The sequence below is a fragment of the Canis aureus genome, chromosome 1 (genome assembly GCF_053574225.1).
Source record: "Canis aureus isolate CA01 chromosome 1, VMU_Caureus_v.1.0, whole genome shotgun sequence".
Taxonomy (NCBI): Eukaryota; Metazoa; Chordata; class Mammalia; order Carnivora; family Canidae; genus Canis; species Canis aureus.
In genome coordinates this window covers 22382174-22405493 of record NC_135611.1, presented here as the reverse complement: position 1 = coordinate 22405493, position 23320 = coordinate 22382174, and the positions used below count along the sequence as shown (strand labels likewise).

At 33.8% G+C, this 23320-nt stretch overlaps 1 protein-coding gene across 7 annotated transcripts in view; it reads left to right on the top strand.

The window, feature by feature from the left end:
* DCC (DCC netrin 1 receptor) overlaps positions 1-23320 on the top strand; it is a 1086625-nt gene that overhangs the window by 893129 nt on the left and 170176 nt on the right. For all 7 annotated transcript variants that reach the window (XM_077892657.1, XM_077892647.1, XM_077892640.1 and 4 more), the window contains one exon: positions 8479-8589. In XM_077892657.1, the coding sequence (XP_077748783.1) occupies positions 8479-8589 (111 nt within the window). The remainder of the gene's footprint in view (positions 1-8478; positions 8590-23320) is intronic.

Sequence of the window (23320 nt, the reverse complement as noted above, 5' to 3'; positions counted from 1 at the left end):
AACTTTTTATATGATAATTAATTAAAGGATGAGTGCTCCAATTGAAAAACTAAGGACTAGATATTCAATTTATAGAACTATAAATAGCCAATATGCATGATAAAGTGTTCAAACTCATTAGTAGAGAAGTGCAAATTGAAACAAAAATGAGTTAGCATTTTCTTTTGATTAAAGCAATAAAGACATAAATGGATGATGATACCCTGTTCTGGAAAGCATATGAGAGAAATAACGAATACTCATATATTGCTGTGGGCCAGAAGATTCTAGAATCTCTCTGGAAAGCAATATGGAGGTATGTGTTATACCTGTATGTGAGGCAGAGAATTAAAGAGAGAGAGAGAGAGAGAGAGATCTTCATAGATGTATGATCTAAGTTTTCTAGGAGGAATTTACTCTAATTCTGCAGCCATATTTTCTACAGTTTTTAACTATAAACATTTCCTTGAAATATTGCTTTAATAGCAGATTATAAGAAAAAAAGAACTCAAGTATCCAAATGTAGGTAGTTACCTAAAAATTTTAGTCAAAATCATATCATGAAATACTGTATATCTATTGAAAATAATATAATGTAAAAATACTAAATCACATGTTAAATACTTAAAACATACTGTTAAGTGAATAACAACTTTAAATCAATATTAGTGAGTCCATATTTATAAATTAAAAATATGAATTTGGAGGAAAATATTTGTATTAATATATATACCAAAATACTGATAGTGACCAAAATACTGATAGTGATTATTGCTTACATTTGTAACAACAATAAAATGTGTATTTTGAAATTGTTTATACAGTGAAAAACAAAAAGATGCTAATGTCATATTATGATTTTTGGTTACCAAAATTGAAAATTCCTACCACTAAAACTAATTCTTGGCCCACTGAACAGCTAAACATTGTACTCAGTAGTCCAGAAAATAAATGAAGAATAGTAGCCACAAGGCCAAAGGAAATTGCTGATATGAACTGTTTAGTATTTATATTTTTGGCAACTGGAATTTCATACATTAGGCTTAGTATTATCAAACCAAGATTCTGACTCCCTACATATACAAACTTTCAGGATCTTCTCTCTACAGAAAGTAAAATCATTTTTTTTAAAAAGCCAAAAGTCTAAAATAAAGGTGTCAACAGGGTGGGTTCCTTCTGGAGTTTCTGAAAGAAAACTCACCAGTGTTTTTCTCCTAACCTCTGGTTGTTGTTGGCAATCCTTGAGATTCCTTGGCTTGTAGATATGCCTCTCTTATCTCTGCATGAGGACACCAGTCACTGGATGTAACTCCTTCTAAATCCAGAATGGTTTCATCTCAAGATCCTTAACTGATTATAAAGATCTTATTTCCAAGTAAGGTCACATTCTAAAGTTCCAGGTATACATGAATTTTGAGGGGGACACTCTTCAACTCACTACAGACTCCTTTTACTTTTCCTCTAGAGGACACAAATTTTTAATTCTATCCTCTAATAAAATTTATTCAAAAATAAATATTTTAGTCCTATAGTTTTAGTCATCTAAAGTATATTGGGCAATTAGAACTTCTAATCAGCAAGAGATATAATCAATTACCACCCTGGTTTAATCCTATTCCGGCCAAAAGCAAAGAAATAGGATGAATTAATTAGCTTGTTATTGGAATAGCTCACAAATGCCCATTCCCACCTTTATAGACTTGTACAAATCTGGACTCCAAATTTTAATCCTTCATTCATATTGTTCCTTCTTCATTTCAATAATTATAAAGTGAATTTGGGAAGATAAACAATCTAAGCAGTTATATTTATAAGTTTACCTGATATTTATTGTAAAACAAAGTCACACAGACTCCATTTTTAATTTGAAATGAATAAAAGTCTCCAGAGAATAGTCTCATATCCTTAAAACATTAAAAATGAGTTTTGCAGAGCCTCTGCCTTCCTCTCCCCTGATGTGTGACCCAACTTAGGTAATGCCTGTTGCATTTCTACATGTTATGGGAATGTCTCCAGTGCAACAAAGCATCAAGGAGCCAGAAAGTACTACACACTGGTAGATTGACTGTAGGTTTGACTTGTCCCCAGGACATGTTTAGTAATTTATGCAATTTCTAGTTTGCAGAAGTAATTGATTTTCTCCAGGAATCTGCAGTACTTTAGAAGGTACAGGATTTGACCCCATGTTTCCAATACCTTTAAGATACATGGATATATTGATTTGTCTGTTAGAAAATTGGAAATGCTTGAATGCTTCATTTGAGTGATATAAATATTTAGGTGTAGAGACTCAAACATTTTTTTACAATCCTCTGTCTGTTAGACAGGTGTTTTTTGTTGTGTGTATTTTTTACTAGGATAATAAGGCATCTGCAATAACAAAGTAATTCACAGTTATAACAAGGATTTTAAATCACTGCCATCAGTTTCATTGTGGGATCCCATGTCAACTAAATTTTAAAATGTTGTTTTTAATTTTTGAGGGCTCTTCAGAGAAGGTTGTTTTGAATTGAACTTAAGAGTTTCATATGTTTCATGGCCAATATAGAATAAACATAATGATAAACATGCATTGGTATTTTATGGACTGAAAAATGAAACAATAGCATAGAATTTTATAACAAGGTTAACATTAGGGGAATAAAGGAAAATGATTCTCTTTGAATAATGTACCATCTCTTACCATAAGTCCTATAAAATTAGAAATAGAACAGAATTACAGCACTTGAAGGCACTTATTATTGGGAATAGAAACAGGCAGAAGACAATCTGCTTTCAACAATATATTTTTTCACAGCTAAAAAATCATTGCTATTACACGATACTTTTTTTTCAATAAAATTATACTTGGAAAAAGCTAGGAAATACACATGCATAAACATGTATACATGCACATGCCCACCCACATATACTATAAGGATTGAACTATAAGTCCCTGGCGAACAGAATAGGAAACACATCATTCATCTCATGCACAGCCCTTCTGTTTTTCAGAAGAGGTAATATCTACCAACTAGATTGTAGGCACTTCAGGTCCTAGTTTTATATATATATATATAGTAGTGCAAGGAGTATATATATATAAAAACAATAAAATAAATAAAACAATATTGTCATCTTTACCCCACTCTGTTATGAATGACTCTGGCTCTCCTATGAATCTGTAAAAGATCATTGGTATTAAAAATAATTTTAATATTTGCAACAATAATAATACCAACACGAACTGTGACTATAGACATAATGCTGAAAACATATGGAGCTTATTCAAAAAAATTAAAAATTGAACTTCCATATGATCCAGCTATCCCACACCAGGGAACATATCCAATAGAATTAAAATCAGGATCTAGAAGAGATATTTGCACTCACATGTTCATTGTAGCTTTATTCACAACAGCCAAGATAGGCAAACAATTCAAATGTCCATTGACAGACAAATAGATAAAGAAAATTTGGTATATATAGACACACAATAGGATGTTATTCAGCCTTAAGAAAATAAGGAAATCCTGCCATTTGCAACAACATAGATAGACCTGAAAGATGTGCTTAGTGAAATAAGTCGGCCACAAGGACAAATATTGCATGATTCCTTTGTATGAGTTCTAAAATAAGTCAAACTCATGAAAGCAGAGCATAGAATGGTGGTTGCCGGAGGAGAAGGGGAGGGTGAAATGGGGCCTTGTTCAATGGGTGTAAAGTGACAGTTTTACAAAGTGAATACATTCTAGAGATCTGCTATACAATACAGCCCCTTGTAGTTAACAATAGTATATTGTGCACTTAAGAATTGTTAAATAGCTCTCATGCTGTGTGTTACTACCATTTAAAAAGAGAGAGAGAGAGAAGACGTGAGAAATCTTTTGGAAGTGGTGGATATGTTTATTACCTCAATTGTGGTGATGGTCTCATGATACGTGCATATGTCCAAACTCATCAAAATGTATACATTAAATATCTCTAACAAAGCTGACAAACCTCTGTTAGAAAAAAACACATTATATACATCTTTTTTAATTTAGTCATTGTAACAATTTTTTATTTATATATTCCCGTTTTATTGATGAGAATACTTAGGCAAAGAGGGAGGATAAGCAAGCTTTACAAGGCCACATATCTAATGAGCAGTAGAGTAAAACTAATCCTGCCTGAATTGAAAACCTATACTCCTAGTTCTTAATCTGTGGGTAATGTGTTGCTGACCACAGACAATGAATGCATGATTTTCTGTGTATAAAAGGGGTACACAAAGTGAAACAAAGAAAGTGGAATAATGCACAGTGAAAAAAGGTATCTGTTGGATAATAAAAATTGAATATTAGCTTTGCAGCCAAAGGAGCTGCATAGCTTTAGGAGAAATTAAATCAAAGCTTTCCTACCTATATCTTTAAAAAATGCTATTTAAATTTTCTACTGGCCCGACATAGGAAATACATCCCAGATGACAACTTTTAGAAATACATACACAAAAAAGCTTTTGATTCCGGACAGACTTCCCTCTACCCCACCTTCAGTGAATGAATGAATGAACAATGAATGAATAGATGGATAGATTTTAAAAGATCTTTAGGTATCAGCTATCAGTTTTGAAGCTCAAAAAATTGCTTGTTCATGGTGATTGCTGTTATAATTTTGAAGATACCCCTTCTTTCAAAAGGCAACATATTTTTTCTAAGTGAGAGAAAAACTCAACAATACCCCGAACTTGAAGTTTTATGGAAACTTTTAACTCATTTCATTGTCAGAATTATAGAATCAATTCTTTCCTGCCACCTCTTCATTTTTCAGTTCTTTATGCAATCATTTTAGACAAAAATTCCTTGCATATTTGTACAGGGCTTTATGTTTACTACTGACAGCCTTGGCCAGGCAGGTCTCTGAAGAGAATGTCTCTGGGGCCCCAGCAGGAGATAGGACAAAACCAAGAGTCTTCACCCAAGAGCAGTCCAGGTTGTGATTAAAGCTCCACGTGGTAACCTTGCTTAATTTCTCTGAACCTTATTATCCTTATCTCTAGACTGGGAGTGATAATGTATTCTGTGGCAAAATCATAAAGTATGTGAAAATCAAATCTGAAAATAATTTGCAAATGTTGCCTTTATATCTATTAAATGCTTATTAATTCTGTAAACTGCTTTAAAAGCAGTTTGTCATTTGATTCTCAGAAGAACATTCTAAGATGGAAAAAAACAGTTATTATACCTAATTCCTTTATGTGAAATTGAGATTAAAAGAGCTTTCAGTACATCTCAAACTTGCTAGGGAAGTACCTCTCACAACAAAGAAGTAGGAACATATGCAACCTAGAATTGTGAAGGCAATATACAGAGGGCCTCTCTGGAAATCCACATGTCTGGTTGTACTTATCCTGCATCCTACACTTATCTGGACAGTGAAGAGAGTCTCAGGTTTAATTCTGTTGGTAAAGGTTTCAGAAGACAGAATGTAGAATCCGAAGATTTGGGTAAATACATTTTACAAGAGGAATTCAGTTTTATTTTATCCCTACTGTATAAAACTAGGGTTTATCAGTAGACAATACTAGAGTAAAGCAGATTCAGTACGATCTAAGGCACTTTTCTAACAAGGAAAAACCCTTGAGTAAGTGTCCTCCCTTGGTGAATTTCTCATTCCAAAGGTATTCCTGCTCTATTTACAGGATCACTTTGTTAGACGTGCATCTAAATAATATTAGGTAGGTCATTTGAATAGACATTAATGAAGATCTCTTTTAATATTGGGATTATATGTATATATTTAAATATTTTATAATCTAGAATTTCAAGGTGTTTCTAGGGAGAGAGATTTTATAGTCTAGGATAAAATGCAAAATAAAAAAAATTTAAGCTAAAATATAATATAGTTCAAGGAAATTTGGCAGGGCTTCAGAGTGACTACATATGCAGTATGCTAAGCCTTCACTATAGATACCAGAGAGGATGATAACAGCAATTCTTCCCTGGTTAGAAGGGATATTCTGATCAGGAGGTTAGGCTGGTCAGGCAAGACTCATTTGGGGGAATTCTTAATGCTTGGTCTCTGAAAGCCTCATAATTTCACTCCAAACTATTAGTAGGTTTTTGTTTTACTCATAACTGAATTTGTGATACTGACAGATCTTCAACACTGTATATGTAAAGATACACTGGGCAAAATTATAAGGAGAAATAGTTGTTTCTAGTGAGATATTTTTACTACTCATATCTACTTTCTAGTGAGATGTTTTAATAAAGTCCTACTAAAAGTTGATAGATTCTGCACACAAAATGTTACTTGATTTTAAGTCCAGTAAGTGGAACAGAATATAGAACATTCAAAAAGATTTCTACATGTCAAATATTACATGTGATAAGATGGTGTGTCAGTCACGGTTGAACCAGAGAAACAGAACCTGTGGGGATGTGTACTAAAACATTTATTACAAGAAATTGGCTTAATTGATCATGATGGCTGGCTAGGCGATTCCAAAATCTACACCACAGGCTATTAGGAAAGGCAGGTCAAAACTCTCTTGAGCTAAAAGTTGCTGTCTGCTGGTGAAATGTCTTCTTCAGGGAATTCTTACTTCTGCTCTTAAGACCTTTCACCAGGTTGAATCTGGCCCACCACCCCATCCCACCCCACCCCTGATTATCTAATATCCCTTACTTAAAATCAACTAAATACGAACTATATATGTGACTATGTGAGTAGTCACATCTATAAAATACCTTCCCAGCAACACCTAGAGTAGTCTTTGATTGAAAATTAGGAACTTTAGACCAGCCAGGTTGACACATGAAACTGACCATCACCACTGGTGTCCCTAATCACTGTTAGAGATGACATTAACACAACTGTCAATCCATTTCAAAGAAAAATGAAGTTAAATTTCTACTTAATACAAAATAATATATTGTTGATGGCCTAAAACTATGAAAGTCATGAGTTACAATGATTAGGTAAACATTTCTTCCCAGAATTCTCTCCCTGTTATTTTTAATTTCCTGAAAGACCTCTATAATCCCTCTGCCTCAGTAATCAACAATGGTGCCTAGGAAAGGGTGCAAGATGTTAACAAATTCAGATCAATGTCATGTGAACTAAGGGATAGATCAAAGTGAACACAAGCCTATTGAGCCATGACAAAGGCCTTGTGTTCAAAAGCATTCATTCACTGCCTACCGGATGATGTTGGCTATTGTATTTTGACCTCATGTTTTCATGTGTGTTAAGCAATGTTTTAGTGGATCTTTCAACAGCTGCTTTGCATGTGTGCCTTCCATGTGTCAGACAGTGTAGTGGGATCTATGGACGTACAAATAAAGCACCAGTAATAAAAAAAAACAACAGCAATACTAACCATTCTCAGTCTATGTCTTCATGGGGTTTCTAGTTTATCTTACAAAATTAGAAGCCTCTTAAGAAGATAGCATTTTGTGTCATCGATACTTTTGTGTGGGTGAGTTGATCAATTGTCTTCTCTAATAGTACAATGTATTGAATGTAACTGCCCTGGACATTAACAAGTCCATTCTAACCATTACTTAAAACATTATCTCCAATTAATAATAAGTTAGAATTCCCCTTAGGACCAAATTTACTCATCTGCCTCTGCAGAAATCTACAAATACTTAACTTTGTACATGATAAGCATCATTTCTCCAATATTTCATTTTCTTTATGAATTTCTCTCATTACCAAATATTTGTGCCATTTTAGATTAATAAAAAAATAAAGAAAGAATACTTTTTTAACTTTATTAGGGTTGTTCAACTCCTTGAGGCTTAAGGACTTGTCAGTTTAAGCCAAGTCCTCAGTGTCTCAAAAAAGTCACATGTTTTTTTTAGCAACTGTCATTTGTCTTATAATAATTTGTCATGGTAATGAGCTGCTTTGAGATTTAGCTAAAAGGAATATATTTATATAAAAATTACACATATCACACTAGTGATACGTGGGCCATTTCTCATCAACCTGTGTTCTCTGTGGTCTCTAAACTAAGTCCTGAAGTCATCACTATGTACAGTATTGTTATATCCAAGTTACCATGGAGATAGACTTTCATCATTCTTCTAGCATGGAAGGTGATGCAAAAGAAAGTATGCTTTGCAATGGTTTTGAGACATGAAAGGCTCATAATCACTGACCTTTAATAAATGATGGATACATAAATTTTTAGAATGATTATTCTTGATTTATAGGCAGTCCTCTTCTAAACTGTGAAAAAAAAATGATCCTTGCTATTTTGGATATATTCTTCATCTGCCCAGAAGCTATTTCAGGGATACAATTTTATAAACTAGAAAAAATAAATGAGAATATATGGAAAATCATTTGATTTCTTGCTGTAATATTTCTGCCCTTTTGGCCAAAATAATAATTACCACAACAATCACAAACCACGTAAAGTATGTCTACTGTTGTTAAAATTTTACTAAAATTTTTGAAACCCAGCTAGAAATACTTGTTAGTCTGTAACTTTTTTTTTTTTCATTATGGAAAATTCTCCCATAGGACTGGAGAAAGGAAGTCAGTACAGTTTCCAAGTGTCGGCCATGACAGTTAATGGCACTGGACCACCTTCCAACTGGTACACAGCAGAGACTCCCGAGAATGATCTGGATGGTAAGACCTATCCCCAGTCACTATCATTCTGATTTCTATCTTCTTTGTTACTTCAGCTTCAAAGACTCTCTTAATAGAAGCTGATGAATTCCAACATAAAGGATATTTATTCCTCCTGTATCCTCTAATGCAAAACAAAACAAAATACAAAATCCTCTGTCGATCTTTAACAATGCCATATATAATTATGTACTAATTACATTCTTTATAGCTTTTTCAAAATAATTTGAAATAATCTTTTTAAAATTTATCTTATTGAATAATCAACCTTAAAATTTTCTTCACAGGAACTGCTATAATTTCTGATAATAATCATGAAATATAATTACTTCACAGGGCTTCTCTGACTCTTTTATGATACTTCTGAGAACAGCAATATATATTTTTTGCTTCCTTGTGATATGGTCATTAATATTTGACACCATCTTTTTTTTTGCATAAGGAACAATCTGCCTTATTTACTTAATTGATAGTTGTCTTGAGACAATTGTGGATGAGACATTGAGATTTGTATAAAAGTCACATATCAATAATTTATAAGCCAAATCTTCAAAATTAGCAGATAAGAAATAGCTTTTGAAATAAAAACAGCATGACTAATAAGAAAATAAAATTCAAGAGAAATGGATAATAGAAGCAACAGGAAAAAATGTATGAAGTAATAAAATGGAAATAAACCATATAGAATTAGAATTACAAATGAAATAAGGATAAATTCATGAAAATAAAAGGTGCTTGAAAAAGAAGTTTGTTATGATCAGTAAACTTCAAGTTAAGTAATTAAAACTGGAACCAAGAAAAAGTGGCTAAAAGAATAAACACACATGTATTGAAAATGCAATGGCACAAGATGATTGTCTAAATCACTGACAATAAAATCCTCTTATTGCTTCACTGGTAGACCTGAAGGTATCCAAGTTATACTATAAGGTGAAAATGCTATGTCCCTCTCTTTTCCTCTTCCTTTTACTCCTTCCCTCTTCCCCTCATTTTTATTCTTGTCTCAGTTCTTGCAGTGTCCTTTCTCCAATTTGTCCTCCTTTCTTCCTTGAGCTCCTCCTCATTTTTCTCCTTCTTAATCTTTCCCTCCTCTAAATAATTCACCATCACTCATGATTTTCATATCATTTTAGATTATGTTTTACAAAATAATTAATGTGGCAGTGAAACAATCAACAAATGCCATTTCCACAATAATGGTAATTCCTACCGGCACATTAAAGAATATTCATAGGAAACTTACTAAGTCTCAGGCACTGTGCTTGTGTATTGTGAGAGTACAATAGTAGATAAAAGCACGATTCTCTCCTTATAGAGTTTAGAACATGACAAAGAAAACAAGACATTTCAGGTGTAGTCATAGGAAATTGCTACTTCATAGATCAAATCTGGTTGAATATTGGCAATATCCTATTTATCAACAAAGGAATAGATTGACAGGCAAACAGACATATAAGAAGGTTTGATTTAAACCAACACCAGAAGGATGAATAGGAGTTTGCTAAGCAAAAGTATACATTATAGACTAAGGGAAGAAGTATAGAGGGGAGGTGAAAGCATATCTGAAATCAAGATAGACCATGACACTATTCAAGGCCTGAGAAAAAAGACTATCAGGACTAGCAGGTTCTAAATCTGGCAAGACCAAATTAAGGATTTTGAATTTTGTCCTAAGAATGTCATTAAGGCAATAATGTGCTTTATCCTAAGCAAGTAATTAAAGTATTTTTTTAAACAGTGACTTAATTCTATTTCCATTTTGAAGATACTACTCTGGCTGAAGCATAAACAATTGTATTAGGCGAAACAACCACGGGTCATCTCAGGACAACCTTGGGGGTAAGGGTAGATTTTATGGAAAAGTAACTTGAGGCTTAGAAGATGTTATTCAACTTGTCTTCAGCATTATAAATCAAAAATTTGTAGAGCTACACAAAGTCATACTTCATAAAGCTTATATCCTTCATTAATACAGTAGGATACATTCATGTACTTATTTGTTCAACATATATTTCTTCTTGAAGGCCTATATGTATCAGACATTATTTTAGGTACCAGAGGTAAAGCAATAAATATGGTCCCTACTATCAAGGAATATAAAGTTTTTGAGATGGGGCACCTGGGTGACTCAGTCAGTTAGGCATCTGCCTTCAGTTCAGGTCATAATCTCAGGGTTTTGGGATCGAGCCCCAAGAAAGACTCCCTGCTCAGTGGGGAGTCTGCTTCTCTCTCTCTCTCTCTCTCTGTTTATTCTTTCTGTCTCTCTCTCTCTCTCTCTCTCTCTCAAATAAATAAAATAAACATTTAAAAACATAAATTTTATTGAAATAGAGATGGACAATGACAAATGCTATGAAGAAAAATAAAGTATCATAGAGGGAATAGTAAAAGATTAGGGAGTACTGTAGGATAGTGGGGAAATATCAGCACAGTCCCTCAGGCAGTGAGAGAGGCAGCCACATGAATACATCAGACAAGAGCCCTCCAGGCAGAAGGACAAGAACAGTCATCCTGAAGCTAGAGCCCAATTGGTGGCTGAAGTATTGTGAGGAGATCAGGGTGGCTAGGTCTAAAGTCGTGAGAATGGGCTCTATCGTATTTAAAGAATAAAAGGACAGTTAGGTTAAACTACACAAATACCTTATTTTTCGATTTACTTAAGAAAGCAACTTTAAATATATATATACCTTTATCCTCTCACTTACCTTTATGAGGTATATATTATTAAACTTACTTTTAAAGGAGAGTAACTTAAGCTAAGAAAATTTAACTAATTTAAGTCACTAAGCTAGTAGTTGTGGATCTGAAACTCAGGACCAGGTTTTGTGAGTCCAATATCCAATACAGATTATCGGAGCATAGCCTCCATGAATCCTCTAGAACTGACCCAGTGACAATAAAAGACGGTGATTCAAAGCAGAAGATTCTAAGAAATGAGGTCATATCATTTACCCAAACCTAAGAGACTATATCTCTTACTGGAAGGAGTGAAAATAAATGGAGCAGAGGTGCCGAAGGTCCTATAAAATATCCAGGATGAATGAGGCTCTCCACTTGACTTATGAGCTCTTTCTCCTCACTCCAAGTGACTCACAATCTAGTGGAACCAAACTAAAAAAAAAAAAAAAAATTCACAGCCCCTGGGATGGCACAAACCTTCTATTTAACTGTTGCTTTTCATATCCATGCAATATTAATATAATCTAATCCATATATCTATTTTAATCAAGAATCTCTATGCTGTGTTCATGAATAGAATCTGAATAAATGTTGTTTAATTGGATTTCTTTGAAAGTTTCTATACTCTTGGCTTAATAATGTCCCTCTTCTGAATGCAACATTCTTGATTACTTTTTCCTTTCTTGAGTATTGATGCAATTATTATGAAATATAATTAAGAACACCCAGTGTGCCCAATCATGGAGAGTACAAACATGAAAGAGGTAGGAACAGTTCTCTGGAGAGATAAACAGATATGGCTGCACTGATTGAAAAGATTTCATGAAAACAAGTAGTACTTGAACTAAAAACTTCAGAAAAAGGAGGTTGACTAAAAATACAAGGAAGGGTGTGGGAAAAGCATAGTAGATATTCTTCAATAAGAATGCCTTGGGAAAATTATTTTTGCCACAATTAGTTTAAAATGTGTCCTCACTCATCCAAGTATTATTCATATGCCAATTATCTTAATGCATTTTAATATGTTTAAAATAATGCCTTTTTTCATTCTTTCACTTCTTTATTTGGATTGTAATTATTGAGGCTGTTCTTGTCCTTGTCCATAATGTACACATTAGAAATCTAAAAAGGTAAATAAAAAATTAATAGAAGAAAACTAGGGGCACCTGGGTGGCTCAGTGGTTGAGCATCTGCCTTTGACTCAACGTGTGATCCTGGGGTCCTGGGATCGAGTCTCACATTGAGCTTCCTGCATGGAGCCTGCTTCTCCCTCTGCCTGTGTCTCTGCCTCTGTCTGTGTCTCTCATGAATAAATAAATACAATCTTTAAAAAAAATGAAGAAAACTAGTGGAATTGATGTTTCTCGTACATAGTACTGGGATTATGACTTGAAATTGTTCACTTTTTTGTTTTTTTAAAGATTCGCATATATATATATATATATAGAGAGAGAGAGAGAGAGAGAGAGAGAGCACAAGTGGGAGGGGCAGAGGGAGAGGGAGAGAGTCTCAGGCAGACTGATGAACACAGAGCCCAACCCGGGGCTTGATCTCAGGAGCCTGAGATCATGACCAACCTAAGCCAGAACCAAGAGTCGGATTCTTAACTGACTGTGCCACCCATGTGTCCTGAAATTGTTCACACCTGAATCATGATGGAAACAGTGATTTTAGGGCTTATAACTATATGAGTATGGGACAGATATGTTTTAATAAATTTGTAAAGCAAAATATTTTATTGGCTGTAAGAAATTAATAAGACCACACATATTTGGTCTCAAGGCTTTTTTAATTTATTGATTCATAACCTCTTTTCACTGAAATACTCCTCTAAATGGATTTCTATTTCTCTTCCTTCCTCATTTTTACTTTGAACGCATCATTGAAATATTAAAAAGTGTTACTCTTGATAGGAATAAAAAATCTGGACAAATGGACAATCTCAGAAGTGGTCATGAGTAGCTCCAAGGAATACACAGCCTGATGGTTTGTTCTATTTCCATATATAAATACATAAATATATAAATATATATATTTAAACTAAGGGGGATTTTCTTAAAATGTTCATCTCATTTTAACTTATTCATGTAAATGTTTAAATCATAAGATATAAGTGACTTCTATTAAAGCTTTCATGGTTAGTGTAGGGAAGTTTTGAGTCCTAAAGTCAGAAATTTCAATATGGAATTGCTTTGATTTGCCTTAAATTATAGGTAAGGAGGAAGCAGCCATTTTGAAAACCAACTGGAATGGGAAGCATTCTTTGCAAAAGCTAAAGAAATCTCTCTTGGTTGAGAACTGCTGTGTTTGTCCTCCCTGGGTACACTGGGTTGCATAACTTTTCCCTCTTGCTTTTGAGTCTCCTGGTGAACTCCAAGGGAGTGATCTACTCATTAGAGTGGTAATGAGCCCTGCAAGTCCCTAAGGGGAAGCAGTGGGAAGTGCAGATAGTTAAAAGCAAACTCTCTCCTTCTGTGACTTTTGTAGTTCCTCTTGCATTCTCTGCTTGGCTTACGCAGTGTGAAGATCAACAGTAACTTGGAGAAATATTCCAATTCCTTATGGATTGCCCTTTTAATTAGGATGTTTTGTTAAAGTAATTACAGAGCCAAACCTCAACTGTTTGTTCAGGGCTCCCTGAAAGCATGTCTGCTGTTGTTACCAACAGCTGGAAAGTTTTAAAATATTTATTTTGTGCCTCAAAGTTTCAACTTAAAGAAACAAGATCGTTAGAATTCCCCAAAGTTCTTATGTAAATGTCTTGCATAAGGATATGAGAGAATTTGTGATGAAGATCAGTAAGGTATCCTCCAGGAAGTTGAGCATGGGGATCAGTGTGCTGCTTTTTCCCCCTAATTTTGAAGTGAACAGTTAGAAGTTGTGATACACCATCCATAATGATGTAATTTAAAATTAAACGTCTACCGTAAAATGGAGGAGCTCCGCTAGCAAAACTTAGCAATGCAGAGAGACTCCTGAAAATGCAACTAGGTGGTGTAGCAAAAACTGTGACCCTAGAAGCAGGCTCTAATTCCCTGCCTTCAGGAAAGAGATAATTAGTCCTATTAGCCTGACTAAAGGCAAAATGGGATTACTGCAAATTCACTTCACCTGAGAAGTCAACCACAAAACTATTCCTATGTTTTGGAAACTTCATGATATATGATATTCTCCAAGAACATGCCTCTGAGAAGGATCACATGAAAACTTACTTTCAGAGTAATAATAAAACCTAAAATGATGATGTAGGTAAGATGTTGGAATTCAGAGCTAACAGCCAAGAAAGAATTGTTGAGATGTCTTCGGTGCAAAACAGTAGTTTTATTACAGCATGGGACAGGACCCTTGGGCAGAAAAACTGTATTGGGATCGTGAGGAGTGGCCCATTATATACTTTCAGGTTGGGAGGGGCTTAGGGAGAATGGAAGTCTCCAAGGAATTTTGGAAATAAGGTTGGGGGGGCTAGCTGTTGTTGGGAAAAGGTCATTTATTATTGTTTAGTAAAAGCCCAGTCATGAGACCCTTCAGTTGTATATCAGTGGGTGTGCTTGGGGATAATTGTCAACATATACCCAGGGTGGGGGTTGGGTAGAGATAAAGGAAGTTTCAAAGGAATTTTTATATGTTAACATAGATTTATAGGATCCTGGGGGTCAGGCTGAGATACCTTTTGCCCTTAGCAAAGTATTAACATTGAGGCAGCTGAGTTTCTAGAGGAATGTTACTCTACGGGTTTAAAGGACTGGTCAGTGGGCTGCAGTTAGTAAGGAAATTTATTTTTCTTTTGCCTTTGTTTCTCACATTAATGAGACCACTGTGAAAGAAAGAACCTTACCTATTAAAGCTGTCCTCCTCATTCAAAAACTAGAGTATTGAAAGTGGAAAATCTCTGGGCAGAAGAATGAGAAATGAGAAAAACAAGTTTTTGGCCAATTGGAAGAAATTGAAAAATAGGAAAAAAAAATGAAGAAGGAGAGGAAAATGAAAGGAAAGATGGAAGGAAGACTGGTGAAACATATGTGCTATAGTAGGATGAAGGATAGCTTCCCTCCCCAGAATGTCCATGTCCTAGTCCCTGGAATCTGTGAGGCAGATTCCAGGAACTTTACATGGCAAAGGAGATTTTGTAAATGTTATTAAATTAAAGATTGTGAGATAGGAGATTATCCAGGTTATCCAGATGGGCTCAGTGTACTCACAAGGGCCATTCTAACAGGGAAGCAGGAAGAGTGACAGAGGTCCATGTGGCAACAGAAACAGAAGTTGGAGTGATGTGAGGTCAGGAGGCAAGGAAAGTGGGCAATCTCTAGAAGTTAGAGAAGGCAAGAAATCACAATATTACTGTAGCCTCAAGAAGGAACATGCTCCTGCTGACATCTATATCTTAGCTCCCTGACAATGCTATTGCAGTTTTAACTTCCAGAAATGTGACATAAAGAATTTGTGTTGTTGTAAGCCTCTAAACTTTGGTAATTTGACCCACTGAGTGTAGCAGTAATAGGAAACTCGTACAGTTGCCAGAGAAAAACATTTTGGTGTCATTTGAATAACTGACAAAGTACAGTGGACCCTTGGACAATGCCCACCATCACCCCCCCGCCCCACACACACACAGGTGAAATTTCACTAACTTTTGTTTCTCCAAAACTTAACTACTAACAGCCTATTGTTGACTATAAGGTATACCAATAACATAAACGGTAGCACATATTTTGTTTTAGACTTATACTGTATTCTTACAATAAAGTAAGCTAGAGGAAAGAAAATGTTTTTAAGAAAATCATAAGGAAGAGAAAATACATTCATACTACGTTATTTATTGAAAAAATCTGTGTATAAGTGTACTTATGTGGTACAAACCCACATTGTTCAAGGGCCATTGGTAAACTTGTATCAAAATAAAAGTTTGCATAAAATAATAGAAACCAGTTTGTATTTTAGTTTCATATGATCCAAAGGTTTTGAAGCCAAAAAATATGAAAACCAGAAGTACTAAGCTTGAAATAGAAAAGTAGTTCAAGGAAAGGGAAAAATAATATTATATAGAAATGAGAGACTCAAAAATCTGAAATTTCACAGAGACTGGATATTTAACAGAAGCTTAATTTGAGTGGGAATCAGAGATACATTCTAAGATGATAGTCTTACCTAATGGACACCTAAAGAAATAAGCTAAGGCCCAAAATTGTTGATGATTTGGTGGGAGGCAAACACCATGGCAAATTGCATATACCCTCAAGAACTGCTTTTTAAAAAATATTTTAAAATATGTATTTTCTAAATTATGAAAAATAAAAATAAACAACATGTTGTATAGCAAGTATAGAAAATAAAGTTATTAGAAAGGAAAAATGAAAAATACTTTTCGATGAGAGGAATTCTGAAATTGAATGAAACTGAGTTAACCTCCCTTTGTAAAAGGGAGAGACTTTCAGATCCTGTTAGAAACAAAATGAAACTATATATTTTTAAGACAAAGGAAAAAAATATTGGAGAAATGAAAATGGGGCAAAGAACTAACAGGGTACAAACTGATAGGATTCCAGGTGATGATAACAATACATACATACAAACATGCATACAGACACAAAATACATACACACATGCATGCATATACAATGCATACATACACACAGACACAGACACATACATGCATATATACATGCACACATATATACACCTGCATAGACACAGATACACATATAATACCTACACACATGCATATATACACACAGACACACAGACGGACGTACACATATATACACACGTTTATATATGCACACATAGTTACAAATACATACCCATATTCATACACACACACACACATACATATACATGTGCATGCACATGTGCAAGCATGCATATATACATACACATACACATATATACACATGCACAGTGACATACATATACACACAGGCATGCACATACATGCATGCGTACACACATAGATATACATCAACATACCCACATGCATATACAGTACATACATGTGTGTATACACACATACACATGCAAACATACAAGAAATGGATGAATAATTTTATATTGATAACTGCAAATAAGGATACAGGTCATGAAACTTCAAATCTTAACCATACAACACTTAAAGTATGTAAACAATATATTTTCCAAAAAATTCAGAAGACCAAACCAGATCTAAGAAAGAATCCTTTTAAGTGGTTGGAATAACATAAAAACACACAGAAGAAAAAAAAAACATAAAAGAAAACTTAAAAAACAAAACATAGACTTAGAAAATTTAACAGTAGAAAATTAAACAAATTTCAACAAATAGAAATTTAAAAGCACATAATAAAATCATGTAAATAAAATTTAATATAGTAATTAAAATAAGGGTAAGTGTATTAAACTCACCAGTTCAAGGATAGATTACTAAAAGGAATTTTGAAAACATCAAGATCTATTGCATTTACAATTGCCAACATCTACAAATATTAAGACATGAAAAACTTGAAAATAAAGAAATGGGAGGAAAATACCAGTTATCCTAACAAAAAAACAAATGTAGGTTTTTCATTGGTAAGTTTCTAAAGGCCAAAAACTTCTTTAGGGTTAGAGAGTTGCTACATAATGATAAAAGGATTTACTTATTAAAAATATGTAAATTGTTGAAAAATATGTATTACTTATAAATATATGGCTTTTATAACATAATTTTGTACTACTTACGCAAATCTTGGCATATCTTTGTAGAAAAATTTGCAAATCCACCATAACATTTGAGTACACATTCATCATTGTAGAAGCAGTAAATGTGTACAATTGTAGCTAGAAAATACAGACAACAAACCAACATGTCTCATCATGCATAGATGATTAGATTATCCAAACAAAGGGCTGCAGAAGGGGAGGTGGGCGGGGAGTTGGGGTAACTGGGCAATGGGCACTGAGGAGAGCACTTGATGGGTTGAGCACTGGGTGTTATACTGTATGTTGGCAAATTGAACTTAAATTTTAAAAATTAAAAAAAAAGATGATAAAATTATCATTCTTGACCCCCTAAGGCATATCCTTTACTTTTTGTCTTTATACACACATGTAAATATATATTTACATAAAATATATATACATAAAATATATATTATAATGAAAAAGTATACATGTAACTTAAATGTACACATAGGATACTTAATTGTTTTTCAAACTTCTGTTTTCAATTATTTGCATTTTTTATTTTTGCAGATTATGATTTTACCTAAAATCCTGATCATACTCCAAATTCTTCAATGCACCCAGAAAATCTTTCTTTACAGAGCATTTGTATATACTAGAAGAGAATCTATGATCACACACTGTATATAGTTTTTATTTTTATTTATTTTTTTCTTTTCAGCTTTTTATTTAAATTCTGGTTAGTTAATAAGCAGCGAGTATTGGTTTCAGGAGTAGACTTCAGTGATTCATCACTTATATACAACACCCAGTGCTCATCACAAGTGGCCTCCTTAATGCCCATCACCCATGTGGGCCATTCCCCACCCACGTCCCTCCGTCAACCCTCATTTTGTTCTCTATCAAGACTCTACTAAGAGTCTCTTATGGTTTGTTTCCCACTCTCTCCCTCCACATATGTTCAACTGTTTTGTTTCTTAAATTCTATATATAAGTGAAACCATATGTTATTCGTCTTTCTCTGACATTTCCCTTAGCATAATATACTCTAGCTCATCCTCATCATTGCAAATGGCAAGATTATTCTTTTCAATGGCTGAGTAATATTCTATTTTGTATATATATATATATGTATATATATATATACACAAAATATATGTGTGTGCAATATACATATATATAATATATATTGCATATATATATATATATATATATAATATTTATCCACTCATCTGTTGATGGACATTTGGACTCTTCACAATTTGGCTATCATTTATGTGTCCCTTAAGGCTCTTAATCTACTACAACTCCTTTTATCCTACTTGGATTTATTGAAAAGACTGGCTTTTCATCCTCTAGTTTCAGTAGCACTAATACTTGTTTTTGTCTAGTTATTTCTTGTGGTTTTACTTACCTTGTTCCTGTAGGTTTATAAATTGTAAATTATATATAAAGACCAATGTTATATTCATGGATTTTTACACATCTCTCTTAGAATTGGAAAAAAATGAAAAAGGAAGGAATTCTACAGACTTACTTGTCATAATTGAAATAGTCACACAGAGTCATATATTTTTTTCCTAAGCATCCAAAGAATATTTAGTGCTTGCCTATAAGAAAATGGATATTAAAGTTCTTGGACAATACCAGAGACGTTAATTGATCATAATATAATTAAACTAATAGTCAATGACAGATATTCAGTATATTTGGAAAAAAAAACATACTTCCAAATAATTCATTGGTCCAAAAGAAATCATATTATATCTAGAATATAACTTTTAGCACTTAATATGTAATATTAAAAATACTAGGGAAAGTTTTTAAAGTGTTTTTTTTTTATTTTTACTTTCAACAAATGCAGAAATTCTTTTTCTTTGGCTATTATTTCATAAGTTCTTGGTGAAAGCCAATGACATGACATTAAAATACATTCAAGTCAATTTGAGTTAAGAAGTAGGATTTATTCCAGTGAGCTCACAAACGTGGTCCTCTGGTGATATAATGGTATTAGTATATGATTCTATGCACAGAAGAATGTAGGTGTAGGTGGCGTGTCATGAAAATGGATTTCTTTCACATGGGCTTTTGATAGGAGCCATCCATGATATTCTGGTTACTAGTTGACAAAAAGACTTGTGAATGAGATGAGCCATTGATATAGCAGCCAATCCATCATGAAATTGAAGAATCCATGCTCCATATTCTCATTCAAGTAGAAATCATCTTACATATAAGGAGTGTTGTCGGTAAAGCCAAACTGTTGTGAAAGCAATTTAAGATCTGCTTTAGTTCTTGGGCAAGTGGTTGTTCAAAATCTCAGAGCTCCACTATACAAAGGCTGGTACAAATTATTTAGACTTGGCTAAATGTTCAAAAGGAGATTCAGGTCCTTTCCTTAGCCATAGCAGACTTTTTAATATCCCCATGAAATGTTTGATCCCCTTATGACTTCCCTGACTTTTTCTAAGTGTATTGTAGGGGATAAAGTTTTGGGCTCCAAAGTCTTAATAACTAGGATGAATTCTGCTCCATTCACTATATTATCATGCACAAGTACCTTAACTTCCCTAAGACCTGAGTTTTCTCACTTATAAAGAGGGTATATCAACAGCATCCATCTCAACAGCTCTGCGTGAGACTTAACTGTGATAATGGCAAGAAAGTACTCAGCAGTGTATCTGGTATACATTAAGCACTCAACAGATGCTTATCATTGTTGCTCGTTTCATATATTAGATTTCAGTGGTATGAAATACTAATACTGCTTGTCCTATGAAGCTTCTCGTTCATGACTGTAAAACTCTATCGTCTGCATCAGAGGGATAGATCACAATATATCAGAATAATTTAAAGGGGCATTGTCATGCAATTGTATCAATACATGCAAGAGGGCATTTTGTAAAATTAGGCAGTCATTATCACTTTTTCAAAAACTCAGGTTAATATATGAATTTAAGGAAACCTTGAAATGTCATTGTTTTGTAAAGACTAAAAGCAAGCACTCTGCTACATAATAAAATATTAAATACATTGTCTTTAAGACCAAAACAAACCAGAGATATTTCCTAATATTTCTGTTAATTGACAAAATGTAGAGGTTTTGGTGAGAAATAAACACAAAAAAACACTTAAAAAGTCATAACATTTTATTACAGAAGGAAAAAATGTTATTTTTATTACCTGTGATGTCATATTTGGAAATTCCAAGAAATTACACTAAAAACCTATTAGAATTAATAAGGAAATTTAATAAGATTTTATATATATATATATATATATACATACACACACACACTGGCTTTTTCTTATACTGGCAATTATTAGTTTAAACATTAAAAAGGAAAGAAATGCATTTGTATGGCAACCTAAAGTATAATATCTAAAACTAAATTTAACAAACTAAATAAACATATGTGAAAAATAGCATTTTATTAATGGATATAAAATAAGACATGAATAAACAGAAATATATTTTTGATATAAAAGATTACCATTATAAATGCTAGTTCTTCCCAAATTAATGATTAATACACTTCCAATCAGAATGAACTTCTTATGGAAGAATAAATGTAAAAGAATTCCGAGAAAATTTGAAAAGTAGAATAAACATTAACATTTACAATAAAGCCTGATTTAAAATCAATACAGTACTGTCTGGCATAGCAATAGACAGATCAATCTAAGAGAATACAGAGGACAGAGATATTTCTTGCTGTATTTGAGAAATAAACTTTAAAATGAGGTTGACATTTCAACCAGAAGATTATCCAATAAATGGTGTTGAGACTATTCCTTCTGGTAGAACATAAAGTTTTCCTTCTCCTATATCAAACTAGTTGGCAGAGGCTGATTCCAGTGATGGATCTGAAGTCAAATGAGAGCAGTTATCACTTCTTTAATAAATCAGAAGTAGAAGAGTCAAGAATGGTTTTAAAGAGCTTGTTTTTTCTTTTGGTATTTTCAAGTATAATAAAGATGGAGAGCTCACACACTCATCCTTTTGAGCAATTGGAGGTTGTGAGCTGAGAAGACCTTTCAAGGTATCATTCCTACTATAGGAGATTGCATTATCACTCCTGTGTTCTTCACATGGAGAGTGGTACCCATATCCACCAGTCATCCAAGTCATCAGGTTCCTGGTCCTCAACTCCTCCATTGTTGCTCCCTACCCATATACCCCAAACTTGTAATTTCTGCTTCCCTAACAGATTTGGAGCCCATCCCCTCACATCCACTCCCACCATTCTACTTTATGTCAGGCTGTCATCCTTTGTCACCTGAAAATAGCCTCCCACCTGGTCTTCTGGCACCAGCTTGCTCCTCTCTAGATTCCATCATGCTGCCAGAGTGACTTTTCATAACCATATCTGATGATGTCAATTCTCTATTCAAATTCTTTGTGTTGAGGACCTGCCTATAGCTTAAGTCTGATATTCCATCATGTCTTTGCATATATATGCATCTCTCCAGATGAACTCCATCATATCTCATAGTTTCACACTTAGTGTTTCCTTTGCCAGTGTGCCCTTTAACATGACTTCACACTTACTTGTCCTTCAAAACTCACTGGATATTTTACTTCTAGAAAACGTTCATTTCCTATCTGAGTTTCATTCATGTGTCTTTCCTCTAGGCTGTCTTGGGCATGCCATGAGCATCTCTCCCACTCTTCTCAGCACACTGGAAGAAAAAAAAAAAAAAACATGCTTTATTTGATTTGAATTTCTCGATGCTTTACATGGTCCCTTAGGCTTACATGGTAGACTTTCAATTAATATTGACTAGATAGGTCAATACATAAACATTCATAACCAGGTATTATATTAAGCTCATATGACTTATATAGTTTGATTCTCTATTGATGTCCATTTTTATAGTCAAAAACAATTACAGATAAATGAGAGCTAGAATCATCCTTTGCTCTAGCTGGTATATTTTTATTTAAATGTAGAAATGCATTAACTTCTCCTCAAGTAAGATGTTAAAATGAAAAGGACTAGTTTCACCCTGTTGATGATCTGGAGTTGGGACTCTGCAGTTTCTCTAGGCAAGAGAGAACCAGAGAAGGAACCATCGTGATTGTTTTGTGAAGATTAAACTTTGCGCATGACATTGGCTGTCTATTCCCTGAGGAATATCTTACATTATTCTTCCTCCTTTTTCCCATTCAGTTATCATCATTATGAATCATAACCTAAAATTACAGAGGCTGTGGGACCTAGAGTTTGATCAATTATCTCTTCAGGAAGATGTCATATTGTTTTCTAGTCCTGGGTAGACAACTACATTCCAGTTAGCCTACCTTCACTGTCACCAGGAGTAAGATTGTCAGTGTGAGGAATTAGAGGACACAGACACCCCAAATCTAACAATCTAACTGACATAGATTTAAGAGGCATATTCTTTTCAGAAT